Source organism: Myxine glutinosa, chromosome 5 (genome assembly GCF_964187855.1).
Source record: "Myxine glutinosa chromosome 5, kmMyxGlut1.1, whole genome shotgun sequence".
In the NCBI taxonomy this organism is placed as follows: Eukaryota; Metazoa; Chordata; class Myxini; order Myxiniformes; family Myxinidae; genus Myxine; species Myxine glutinosa.
In genome coordinates this window covers 58,604,284-58,618,716 of record NC_136265.1, presented here as the reverse complement: position 1 = coordinate 58,618,716, position 14,433 = coordinate 58,604,284, and the positions used below count along the sequence as shown (strand labels likewise).

Sequence of the window (14,433 nt, the reverse complement as noted above, 5' to 3'; positions counted from 1 at the left end):
AACATTTCTCCTCGAGGAAGAGGGTCCAGTTAAGATTCAAAAATGGAAGATGTTTGGAACTGGCCAAATGATTCAGTTAAAACACACAAACAAGACCACTGTTCATCACCATCTCAGATTATCCACCATCCAAAACATGATCTTTTCTACCCCCATTAACCCCTCCACCCAAAAATCCCACCTTCTTCCAAATTTTCAGTTTTTCCTTCCTGAGAATCTGCTTCTGTATCCATATTGACCACCATGTGCTTGTGCATCCTCCCTGACCCCTCTTTCCTCCCCACTTCCCTTTTTTGTTCACGTCTCCCTCTGTTTTATCTGGCAAACCGTGCTGTTGGTGTTTCCCCCCTCATTCTCCTCTTGTTTTGTTCTGTTGCATCCTGATTTATTCAGTGTTGTCGCTCTTCCACAAACCTCGACTTTGCATACAAAACAAAGAAAGAAAGAAAAAAAAAAACCTGTGAGAGATACAACCACTGTCTATCAATGGTCAGAGGAATTTTCATAAGTACAACTAGATATAGGCATACTTTGACTTCTCTATTTAGGGGGAGGGGGGCAAGGGCTTTATATTAATAATGGTAGCTCGGTGAGACTTCCAAAATTACCGTTTGTTAGGGTCATTAAAGTGTACGTGAAATTACAAATACAGTTTACGTTCATTATTGTTACTCACGTTTAAATACGGGATGTTTTTATCTTAGTTGTAAGTTGCTGAAAACAAATCAAGGTGGGGCCATTGCCCCTCCTGCCCCCCTCCCCACCCCTCTCCCCACACCTCAAACTCCTCCGGTGCTACTAGATGGTCTGTGGAATGGTAAGAATAATTTTATATCAAAATAGTGATCGTAAAACAGTAATCTTGAATAAAATGGAATTCCTGAATGCTGTTATTGTTGCAGGCAAGTCATCAATAGGAGAGATGGTGACATCAGAAATCGATCTGATCAGGAACCTGAATGGTGGGATACACAACACAAGCTGAACAAGAAAGGCACTTGGTAGAGCACATACCTCCACCAGCCTGAACAGTTTACGTTTTGCATCCCACTGATAGGCCGGCCGGATCAGCATCCGGACCTTAACCAATATCTAATCGGCTTGTTCTTGTCACCGACCCAACATGTCCACCAACTTTTGTCATAACCCATCCATAACTTCTTGAAATATGCTATATATTGGTTTTGGTTCAACATCTCAAAGACGAAGAATCAATTTTAAAATTCTCAGATCCGGATCTGCGTCTTCACAAAAATCCAATCAATTTGTTCTTGGCACACATCCAACCTGTCCACCAAACTTCGTCCAAATCTGTCCATAGCTCAGATATCCCGCTCACAGACAAATGGACAGTGGTGAAAACATAACCTCCTTCCTTCCACCTTTGGTGGCTGAGATAACGATTATAACAGCTGCAATAAATTCAAAACAACACAACCGCACGATCACAGAGAATAAGGGACATACTTGAATAAATGGTGTGCAGCTTCATTTCCAACACTGCAAAATAATCAGAGATGTGGAAGGATATGGTCCAGGCTTAATGATTTGCTTCAAAATAACGAGATCGTAGATGTGGTCAAGATTGTCACATGACTGAGATGTTGAACTATTTTCCACAGGAAATCATCCAAAGTTGGTGGAAGTAATTGCAACACTGCGAAGTGACATCGTAGGATTTTGAAATGGTTGAAATCATCTAAAATGGATCCGATGTGATGCAATGATCTTGAATATGTGTATTTTATAAGCAACGTGTATTTTAAATGAAAGAGGTATCCCTGTCTTGTTCACAGAAACAAGCCATTTGAGTGAAAACAATTCAAATGGACTCGTTATTCTGCAAGGTTTGTAACAAAATTATTTAAGAGTGAAATAATGAAATAAACAAGTAAACACAATGTGATGTGATCTATTGAGAGTCTGGCGTACCTTCGAGCAGCTGAGCAGATTTCCTAGGCTCCATGGGTGGAGAATCACACGGTTCCTGCTTCACATGATCATTGCTCAAAGCATCCTGGGATGTCTGAAGAAGGTTGTTTTGGAAAGGTTCTGACTTCACCACTTGAGCTTCACCTGCAAACCATGTGACAACAGTTCATCACAATAAATGGAGGGATAAAAAAACAAATGTAAACCAAAACAATCATTCTAAGTAGTGGGGAGAAATGCATGGGGTCTCCAACAGAAAAACACATTTTCCTACTTAACCAAAGAGGTCAACAAAGGACGAGGGCAATTGAAATTAGAGGAAGTGCATGATGAAATGACAATTTGGTGTTCTCGCTGATGCAGAATAGCTGTCTGCATTCCATTGCCTTATAATGATAATTATTTGAACTCTTAATTTGTGCCCTGGGATTATCTCCGCTTTATTATCTCCGATTATCTCCGATTTCTTACACGATTTTAGCTCGTTGCTAAAAATCAAATTCTCAAACATAAACCACGGCCTGGTTAAACAATGGGCCACTTTTGATAATCACGCTTTTACTCCTACTTCTGCAGGTGGATCCACCCCTCAAACCCACTCTATAACCAGGCTTATTCTCTTTGACTGCCCCTGGATTATAGTCATTGCCATTCCTGAGTTTCACAAGAGAGCATCGGGCAAAAAGGTGGGAAAATCATTTTCGCACCTTTTTGCTTTATTCATGGAAATTCATTCTTTAAATTGTTGTTTTCTCGATTCCTCTTGTACACATATATTTCTTACCTCAAGTTATCATAATATTGTGATGTGGAAGGGATGGGGTGGGGGGAGGGGCAAAATTCCACAGCATGAATGTGGTAAGAATAGTATGGATTGCGTGCTCGAGTTAAATATAATTACTCTTGAAGGAGGGATCTGGTTGGGATACGCTGAAGGTAATATGTGCACAGTCGGAGCGGTGATTGTAAAATATATGGAGTTGAACCCATCTCCGCACCAACCAGGTTGACCTTGCCTTTCTGGAGTCTATCAAGTAAAGATAAGTGGTGGGCTGGTGCTCCAGCCCAAATGTGGCAACAGTACTCCATGAGGGGACGTATAGTTATCTTATACACAGGGGCGTCGAGGTTTTTTTTAAACAATGGAGTGAAACCCCTCATCAGCTCATCCTCATTTCCTCATCGTTACATTTAAATCCAGAAGCTTATTTTGTTTTCTTTGCCGGGTTTCTCGCTGGAAACAAAACAACATTTAAAATTGTTAATGGTGCAGTTTCAAACTTTACAGAAAATGGTTATCAACCAGAAATGTGCGTTACAAAGAAATGTGTTTGTATTGTAGCGGTTACCGCTGGATGCACACAATCGCCTTGCACCGGCCAGAACACGGCCAGACGCGCCTCTCCCGGGCATGCCCGGACTCACTGTTCCCGGGCACGCCCGAACCTCCCGGGCACGCCCGGTCTCGTCTTTCCCGGGCATGCCCGCTCTCGCCTTTCCAGGGCTCGCCCAGAGCGTCCGGGGATGCCCGCTATCGCCTTTCCAGGGCTCGCCCAGAGCGTCCGGGCATGCCCGCTCTCGCTTTTCCAGTGCTCGTCCAGAGCGCCCGGGCACGCCCAGCCTCGACTTGCCAGGCCGCAGCCAAACACGCCCGGGCAGGTCCAGACTCGCCTTTCCAAGGCTCGCCCTTGACACCCGGGCATGCCCGGTATAGCTTTTGCCGGGCAAACCTCCCGACAAAAATGTGTATATATATATATTGCTGCCCGATAAACGGGCTTGTCAGAATACCTGAGCTGTTTTGTTTCAATAAAGCAACTCGGACGAATTCTGTCTTTGGTCGCGTCAATTCTTTTGACTCGCGTTGGAGCGCAGTTCCTTCAGTATCCTCTTTTTACAAAAAAAATCATGAATCATCTTCTCACGTATTTTGTTTGCCAATCTTATGGAGAAATTGTGTTCAACATTCGAGGATGTGAATTGACTCGATCAGTCCAAACGTGCCGCTATCTCCTTTATTTTCGATTATACGGCTAAATAAAAGTGTGGAGGGGAGTGTCCTGACGAGGAGGGGAGTGTCGTTGAAGCTGAAGGGAAAGGTAACCCTTGCCCGCATGTGTGAGAAGTGTTATGATTTATGGGAGCGAGACATGGGTAATGAACGTAGAGCAGCAACGAAGGCTGGAAAGGGTGGAAATGCGAATGGTTCGGTGGATGTGTGGAGTATCGTTGAGAGAGAGGAAGACAAATGATGAATTGCGAAAGATGATGGGAATAGAGCCTGTGATTGATGCTGTGAAGAGGAACAGGTTGAGATCGTTTGGTCCATGTGTTGAGGAAGGATGAAAGTGACTGGTTGAGAAGAGTGATGGAAATGAATGTAGGAGGAAGTAGAGGATGGGGAAGACCGAGAAAGACTTGGCTAAAGGTGGTGGAAGAAGAAATGCGGGCAAGGGGGTTAACAAGGGGAGATGCAGAAAATAGGGCAAAATGGAGAAGATTGTCATGGGGCCCGCAATGCTAACCCCTGCTCTAGCAGGGAAAATGGCCTTAAATGTCTTGTTGTTGTTGGTGTTGTTGCTGTTGTTGTATATGGCTAAATAAAAGTGACCATTTGTTTTTCTCGGTAAAATATTCAGGTAAATGACATGGACAAATAATAATTTTGGCCTTGTGTGCATTTTATTAAATAAATTGTTTCAGGCCGTTTGTCTGGAGCATTCATGATGCTTTGGACAATTGGACCACACTGCATGTTCCGCACTCTGCTACAAGTGTGAGGTGCATCAACTTCAACTTGCACAATGGATTTGTTAATACTTTATTTATTTACTTTCCAACACTTGTACTGTGAGCTAAAAAGGCTCCTGTGATTTTGCTTTATTTATGACCTCGTTGCTACTCCAATTTAGGATCTTCATAAAAGAAAGTTCCTTACAAAGTTATAAAAGAGAGATAGAGTGGGGGTGGGGGCCCCGAGGTTGTTTGCCTGGTGCTGGCTCTCGACGCCCCTGCTTATGCAGGTACAAAACAGCCTCAGGAGGTAAATTCCTCTGTGCTCAATAAAGACAACCAACTCGCTTTGAAGCAACCAACTCGCTTGGAAGCAACCAACTCGCGTGGAAGCAACCAACTCGCTTGGAAGCAACCAACTCGCTTGGAAGCAACCAACTCGCTTCGAAGCAACCAACTCGCTTGGAACCAACCAACTCGCTTGGAAGCAACCAACTCGCTTGGAAGCAACCAACTCGCTTGGAAGCAACCAACTCGCTTGGAAGCAACCAACTCGCTTGGAAGCAACCAACTCGCTTGGAACCACTCTCAGCAATACCAGAAATATACTTATCGCAAAGGAGGTTGGAGATGTCCAGACCAAGAAGCCGAAGGTCAGATGATTCTATTAAGGTTGAAGAGCCCATAAGCAAAGAAAGGAAAGACCTGCCAGTAAAGATCTAAGAAGTTTAGGCCAAAGTATGTATTTATAGCATCCTGTCTATCTTTTTCCCTGAATACATTATCAATAAACCCTTTTAATTGTAAAGAAAAATCTTCCCGCCTTTGCCTCGTCACTCGACCCAGACCTTCAACCAGTTTTGGCTTGCATTTTAGGCGATCTTCGTGTCGAACGTAAATGGCAATAAGAAGTAACGCAGTGTCGTGAAACAACATTGGTTCAGTCATTCGTGGAGGTTTTAGAAATCTGCCTCAAAATGCCTCCATTACAATGCCAGAGAATAACCTCAATCTATACAATGTATATGCACACATAAACATCCGTAACTGGAACAAGTAAAATGTTGATGTGGTTCATACCGTTCTCTTGAGACATTGAATCATCCTCAAAGTCAGATTCAACCTTCACTTTCACAATCAAATCTGAAAAGAAAAAAATCCTTCGACGATGAGAAAAATAAAATAAAATTAAAGGCTCAAAGTTTTGGCATTGTATGGACAGGAAGGTTTGTCCTTTTATTTTCAATTTTTTGCAAGGTTTATCCTTCCAGTACCTTGTATCACATACCTGTGTGTACACAGCAGGATAACATACCTGGGATTTTCATATATGCCATATACTGTGTATATATATATATATATATATATATATATATATATATATATATACAGTATATATATATATATATATATATATATATATATACAGTATATATATATATATATATATATATATATATATATATATATATATATATATATATATATATATATACAGTGTATATATACTGAAACGCAAAAGAAACTTACCACCTTTGAAACCTTTAAATATAAACAATAACACTGCGTGTAGTAAATGTGTGAACTTATTTGTGGACAATAGTGTCCTCACTGTCAGACAAAACGGTCACGGATGGTCACTTGAACCTTCAATGGTCACTTCATAGCACAGCTGTTGAACAGCCGTTTTGACTGTCAGTGATTAGCCAAGGGGTACGGGATGATTTTAATGAGCTGCACGTGATGTCTTGATATTGGCTTTAAAAAGGCCAGTGCAAAATGGGCATTTCAATCAACATGCCACGATTGTCAAGGATCAACGGCAGCGTGCCCTGGGCATGCTGCAAAGCGGACTGAGCTACCGTGAGGTGGCACGTCGCCTTGGCTGTTCACACCAGACGATATCGGCCCTGGTGGACAGAGACACCCTCCACAACTCTGCAGATGACAGACCTCGATCAGGGAGGCCAAGAGTCACCACTGCAAGGCAGGACAGGGAGATGGTCCGAAGTCACCTGCGGGATCGATTCCGTCCAGCATCCCGCACTGCGGCAGAAACTCCGGGGCGTGCAAACCCACGGATCTCCAATGATACTGCACGAAGACGACTGCATGACTATGGCCTGACTGCCAGAAGACCATACAGAGGCCCCGTGATGACGGCTGCCCATCGCCGCAACCGACAGAGATGGTGCTAGCAGCATCAGCGGTGGACCTTGGCGCAGTGGAACGAGGTCGCTTTCAGCGATGAGTCAAGGTTCTGTGTGGACAGTCCTGATGGGCGTGAGCGTGTCTGGAGAAGAACTGGCGAGCGATATGCCGATTGTTGCGTGCGTCAAGCCAACAGGTGGGGTGGCCCAAGTGTGATGGTGTGGGCCGCCATATCAGGCCGGTACAGGATGCCACTGGTGGTTGTGGATGGGAATCTTAACGCCCAGCGGTATGTGGATAACATCCTGCGACCTCATCTGCTGCCATTCCTGCTAGACCACCCAGAACTGAGAACCTTTCAGCATGACAACGCTCGTCCCCATGCTGCTCGCTTTACCACTGCATTTCTCCAAGGCGAGAACATCAACACCATGCAGTGGCCTGCACTCTCCCCTGACCTGAATCCCATAGAGCACCTGTGGGATGAGCTTGGGAGACGCGTAGTTGGCAGGGCCAGGACACGGGCAGAGCTGCTTCAGACATTGAGGACTGAGTGGGACAGAATCCAGCAGCAATCCATCCAAAGACTGGTAGGCAGTATACGCCGATGATGCACTGCCTGTATCCAAAACAATGGTGGCCACACACGCTTTTGAAAGGGGACTGACATTGCACCCTGTGCTGTTCTGTACTGTAGAACAAACTGATGAGATGGTGTATCTTGGTCAAAAACTTGACATGTCATCAATAAAATGCCAATGTTTCAATTAGCAATTGTTGGTTTGTTTTATTGTGAACTGTTACAATTTTATTACATTTCAAACAAGTGGTAAGTTTCTTTTGTGTTTTCGGTCTTTTTGAAGTTGGTCAAAATGGTCAAAATTTTTGGCCAAAATGCCCATTTTGCACTGGCTTTTTTAAAGCCAATATCAAGACATCACGTGCAGCTCATTAAAATCATCCGGTACCCCTTGGCTAATCATTGACAGTCAAAACGGCTGTTCAACAGCTGTGCTATGAAGTGACCATTGAAGGTTCAAGTGACCATCCGTGACCGTTTTGTCTGACAGTGAGGACACTATTGTCCGCAAATAAGTTCACACATTTACTACACGCAGTGTTATTGTTGATATTTAAAGGTTTCAAAGGTGGTAAGTTTCTTTTGCGTTTTCGGTCTTTTTGAAGTTGGTCAAAATGGTCAAATTTTTCGGTCAAAATGCCAATTTTGCACTGGCCTTTTTAAAGCCAATATCAAGACATCACGTGCAGCTCATTAAAATCATCCCGTACCCCTTGGCTAATCACTGACAATCAAAACGGCTGTTCAACAGCTGTGCTATGAAATGACCATTGAAGGTTCAAGTGACCATCCGTGACCGTTTTGTCTGACAGTGAGGACACTATTGTCCGCAAATAAGTTCACACATTTACTACACGCAGTGTTATTGTTGATATTTAAAGGTTTCAAAGGTGGTAAGTTTATTTTGCGTTTCAGTATATATATATATATATATATATATATATATATATATATATATATATATATATAATATATATAGACAAGGTGTGTTCAAAAAGTATGCGACCTTACTTTGTCGTGCGTAAACAAATGAAGCTAGGGAGGTGTTGATTGGTGCACGTATGTAGGCGATCCTAATGCGCATGCGTGAATTTTTTCCCACCTGCAGAAGCTGTCATTCGACGGCAGACCGCCGATGAGTGAGGAAGTGTAAGTGAGCGCCGTCGGATTTTCGTTTTTGACAAAATGACGGAAAAACTTGAACAACGCTACTGCATCAAATTTTGTGTAAAGCTTGGCGATTCCCAAGTGGAAACGATCCGCAAGATTCAACAGGCCTTCGGGGACGAAGCAATGAGCACCACACAGATAAAGGAGTGGTACAACCGCTTCAAAGATGGCCGCACATCAGTGGAGAGTGAAGCACGTTCGGGTAGGCCCTCAACATCCCGAAATGAGATCGTCATTGACCAATTGAGGACCCTGGTGATGCAGGATCGTCGAATCACGATCAGAGAACTTGCAGACGAGGTGGGCGTCAGCTTTGGATCCGTTCATTCCATTATGAAGGAGGATTTGGGCTTCAGGAGAATCTCAGCGAAGTTCGTACCAAAGCTGCTAACGATTGAGCAGAAGCAACTCCGTTTGGAGATCGCACAGGACATGCTGGAGACTGTGAACAGCGATCCCAGCTTCCTCAACACAGTGATCACTGGCGATGAGTCCTGAGTTTATGGGTACGACCCAGAAACCAAGTTGCAGTCATCACAATGGAAGCATCCAACATCCCCGAGGCCAAAAAAAGCAAGGCAGGTCCGCAGCAATGTCAAAGTCATGCTGACAGTCTTCTTCGACTCCAGTGGCGTGGTTCATCACGAGTACGCACCACACGGCACAACCATCACCAAGGAGTATTACCAAGAGGTTCTGCGTTGCCTTCGTGACGCTGTGCGACGCAAATGGCCGGACCTGTGGGCAGCGGGCAATTGGCAGCTCCATCACGATAACGCACCCGCCCATTCTTCACATTTGATACAGAGTTTCTTGGCCAAACACAACACACCTGTGCTTCGTCAGGCTCCCTACTCTCCCGACATGGCTCCGTGTGACTTCTGGCTTTTCTCCAAGCTGAAAATGCCCCTGAAAGGGACCAGATTTCAGTCCAGAGAAGACATCATGCGGAATGCGACGGACCAGCTGCGCGCCATCCCAAAAGAGGCGTTCCAGCGCTGCTTCCGACAGTGGCAGAACCGTTGGGAGAAGTGTGTGGCAGCCCAAGGGGACTACTTTGAAGGAGATTAGTGTAAGTTTGTTGTATCTGGATACGAGTATTTTTTATGAACAAAGGTCAGATACTTTTTCAACACACCTCGTATATATATATATATTTAAATACTTGGGCTAAGGCTCGTAATAGAACACACACACACACACACACACACACACACACACACACACACACACACACACACACACACACACACACACACACACACACACACACACACACACACACCTTGGGCGATGTGCCGTCACGACCGTCACTTCCCGGGATGCTCTGGGAAAGAACAACGTCACAACAATGGCACCGCTTTTCTCACCGTACTCAGCAGGGCATTTCCTCATGAGGAATTTTCTCCTCCTCATGGATGCCAACTGATGTGGATTGTCCTTGCTCTATCCTTTTCAAGCAAGGAAGCAGCACGTACCATTTTAAAGTATTTGGCATGACTTGAACCGGTCCAAACCGGATGAGTGTTTTTTTAAGAGACACCATCTCATTACTGGACGGCCGTTGGTTCCACAAGGGAGCTCATCCGCCCTTTGCCAGGTGTTGTTTTTGGTCCTGGCAGGGTATCACAGTTACCATTCTCACCAGCAAAGCCAGGGAGGGGTGTCAGACCATGCGGCAGGTCGCACATGTTACCAGTGGAAGTCCAAAAAGACTGACCTGACTTTTACAACAATACTTGATCAACTGGACAGTTACATGAACGTTGGGACACGCAATAACTACCTGAGAATTCGCAAACATTCTCAAAAGTCCCTCGCTCTAAGAAACCACTCATTGATGCGAGATGGTTTCATATCGAGAAGGAACTAGAAACGGCTCAATACCGCCAGATCGTTCCATATCCGCATCTTCACATAACACTCACGATCTTTCTATGGGTTGTAAAACGAAATATAATAATAATACTTGCCACTTTTTTTACTCTATCCAACTTTTACAATCAACAATTTGCCTCAACAACAGTCATATACAACCATCCCTTCTTTCAATGGGTTCAGTTTTAAAGTTAAACATGTAATTTTTTGTGTACAGTTCTGTGTTGACGCGGGTCTGGTCTCGGTCTAGCCCTCCCCCCTCCCCCTCCAACCCCCCCGCCCCCTGCTCCCTGATGCTGGTCGGCATTCTTCTTCCTCTGCTGTAGTAACTGAGACACATGGGACCTCAGGTAATGTTCTGTAACTATCTCACTGTCAACACTGCGATCTATGGAATCATAATAAATTCCTTCATTTTTGGTTATTATTGTCGTTAATGATTTGTACTGTAGCTCCCAAGACAAAAACAAGTGCATAACGATCGAGGAAAGTGACGTCTTTGTCACAGAGAGTGGAGGTTTTGGATAAGCTTGGTTGGGGTGAGAGTGCTGCCTTATTGGGCAGACATTATGGTGTTAACAAGTCCATTATTCACCAAATAAAGACATTGTGGTGTTAACAAGTCCATTATCCACCAAATAAAGACATTGTGGTGTTAACAAGTCCATTATCCACCAAATAAAGACATTGTGGTGTTAACAAGTCCATTATCCACCAAATAAAGACATTGTGGTGTTAACAAGTCCATTATCCACCAAATAAAGACATTATGGTGTTAACAAGTCCATTATCCACCAAATAAAGACATTGTGGTGTTAACAAGTCCATTATCCACCAAATAAAGACATTGTGGTGTTAACAAGTCCATTATCCACCAAATAAAGACATTGTGGTGTTAACAAGTCCATTATCCACCAAATAAAGACATTATGGTGTTAACAAGTCCATTATCCACCAAATAAAGACATTATGGTGTTGAGTCCATTATCCACCAAATAAAGACATTATGGTGTTAACAAGTCCATTATCCACCAAATAAAGACATTATGGTGTTAACGAGTCCATTATCCACCAAATAAAGACATTATGGTGTTAACGAGTCCATTATCCACCAAATAAAGACATTATGGTGTTAACGAGTCCAGTATCCACCAAATAAAGACATTATGGTGTTAACAAGTCCATTATCCACCAAATAAAGACTATGGTGTTAACAAGTCCATTATCCACCAAATAAAGACATTATGGTGTTAACAAGTCCATTATCCACCAAATAAAGACATTATGGTGTTAACAAGTCCATTATCCACCAAATAAAGACATTATGGTGTTAAGTCCATTATCCACCAAATAAAGACATTGTGGTGTTAACAAGTCCATTATCCACCAAATAAAGACATTATGGTGTTAACAAGTCCATTATCCACCAAATAAAGACATTGTGGTGTTAACAAGTCCATTATCCACCAAATAAAGACATTGTGGTGTAAACAAGTCCATTATCCACCAAATAAAGACATTGTGGTGTTAACAAGTCCATTATCCACCAAATAAAGACATTATGGTGTTAACAAGTCCATTATCCACCAAATAAAGACATTATGGTGTTGAGTCCATTATCCACCAAATAAAGACATTATGGTGTTAACAAGTCCATTATCCACCAAATAAAGACATTATGGTGTTAACGAGTCCATTATCCACCAAATAAAGACATTATGGTGTTAACGAGTCCATTATCCACCAAATAAAGACATTATGGTGTTAACGAGTCCAGTATCCACCAAATAAAGACATTATGGTGTTAACAAGTCCATTATCCACCAAATAAAGACTATGGTGTTAACAAGTCCATTATCCACCAAATAAAGACATTATGGTGTTAACAAGTCGATTATCCACCAAATAAAGACATTATGGTGTTAACAAGTCCATTATCCACCAAATAAAGACATTATGGTGTTAACAAGTCCATTATCCACCAAATAAAGACATTATGGTGTTAACAAGTCCATTATCCACCAAATAAAGACATCATGGTGTTAACAAGTCCATTATCCACCAAATAAAGACATTATGGTGTTAACAAGTCCATTATCCACCAAATAAAGACATCATGGTGTTAACAATTCCATTATCCACCAAATAAAGACATTATGGTGTTAACAAGTCCATTATCCACCAAATAAAGACATTATGGTATTAACAAGTCCATTATCCACCAAATAAAGACATTATGGTATTAACAATTCCATTATCCACCAAATAAAGACATTATGATGTTAACAATTCCATTATCCACCAAATAAAGACATTATGATGTTAACAAGTCCATTATCCACCAAATAAAGACATTATGGTGTTAACATGTCCATTATCCACCAAATAGACATTATGGTGTTAACAATTCCATTATCCACCAAATAGACATTATGGTGTTAACAATTCCATTATCCACCAAATAAAGACATTATGGTGTTAACATGTCCATTATCCACCAAATAAAGACATTATGGTGTTAACAATTCCATTATCCACCAAATAAAGACATTATGGTGTTAACAATTCCATTATCCACCAAATAAAGGCATTATGGTGTTAACAAATCCATTATCCACCAAATAAAGACATTATGGTGTTAACAAGTCCATTATCCACCAAATAAAGGCATTATGGTGTTAACAAGTCCATTATCCACCAAATAAAGACATTATGGTGTTAACAAGTCCATTATCCACCAAATAAAGACATTATGGTGTTAACAAGTCCATTATCCACCAAATAAAGACATTATGGTGTTAACAAGTCCATTATCCACCAAATAAAGGCATTATGGTGTTAACAAGTCCATTATCCACCAAATAAAGACATTATCGTGTTATCAAGTCCATTATCCACCAAATAAAGACATTATGGTGTTAACAAGTCCATTATCCACCAAATAAAGACATTATGGTGTTAACAAGTCCATTATCCACCAAATAAAGACATTATGGTGTTAACAAGTCCATTATCCACCAAATAAAGACATTATGGTATTAACAAGTCCATTATCCACCAAATAAAGACATTATGGTGTTAACAAGTCCATTATCCACCAAATAAAGACATTATGGTGTTAACAATTCCATTATCCACCAAATAGACATTATGGTGTTAACAAGTCCATTATCCACCAAATAAAGACATTATGATGTTAACAATTCCATTATCCACCAAATAGACATTATGGTGTTAACAAGTCCATTATCCACCAAATAGACATTATGGTGTTAACAATTCCATTATCCACCAAATAGACATTATGGTGTTAACAATTCCATTATCCACCAAATAAAGACATTATGGTGTTAACAAGTCCATTATCCACCAAATAAAAACATTATGGTGTTAACAAGTCCATTATCCACCAAATAAAAACATTATGGTGTTAACAAGTCCATTATCCACCAAATAAAGACATTATGGTATTAACAAGTCCATTATCCACCAAATAAAGACATTATTGTGTTAACAAGTCCATTATCCACCAAATAAAAACATTATGGTGTTAACAAGTCCATTATCCACCAAATAAAGACATTATGGTGTTAACAATTCCATTATCCACCAAATAAAGACATTATGGTGTTAACAAGTCCATTATCCACCAAATAAAGACATTATTGTGTTAACAAGTCCATTATCCACCAAATAAAGACATTATGGTGTTAACAAGTCCATTGTCCACCAAATAAAGACATTATGGTGTTAACAAGTCCATTATCCACCAAATAAAGACATTATGGTGTTAACAAGTCCATTATCCACCAAATAAAGACATTATGGTGTTAACAAGTCCATTATCCACCAAATAAAGACATTATGATGTTAACAAGTCCATTATCCACCAAATAAAGACATTATGGTGTTAACAAGTCCATTATCCACCAAATAAAGACATTATGGTGTTAACAATTCCATTATCCACCAAATAAAGACATTATGAT

General features: G+C 41.6%; 1 protein-coding gene across 1 annotated transcript in view; it reads right to left on the bottom strand.

Moving 5' to 3' along the window:
• LOC137428591 (uncharacterized) overlaps positions 1-14,433 on the bottom strand; it is a 45,438-nt gene that overhangs the window by 8,497 nt on the left and 22,508 nt on the right. The window contains exons 10-11 of the mRNA XM_078777307.1: positions 5,746-5,808; positions 1,933-2,076 (exon numbers count right to left, since the gene is read on the bottom strand). Coding sequence (XP_078633433.1) covers positions 1,933-2,076; positions 5,746-5,808 — 207 coding nt within the window. The remainder of the gene's footprint in view (positions 1-1,932; positions 2,077-5,745; positions 5,809-14,433) is intronic.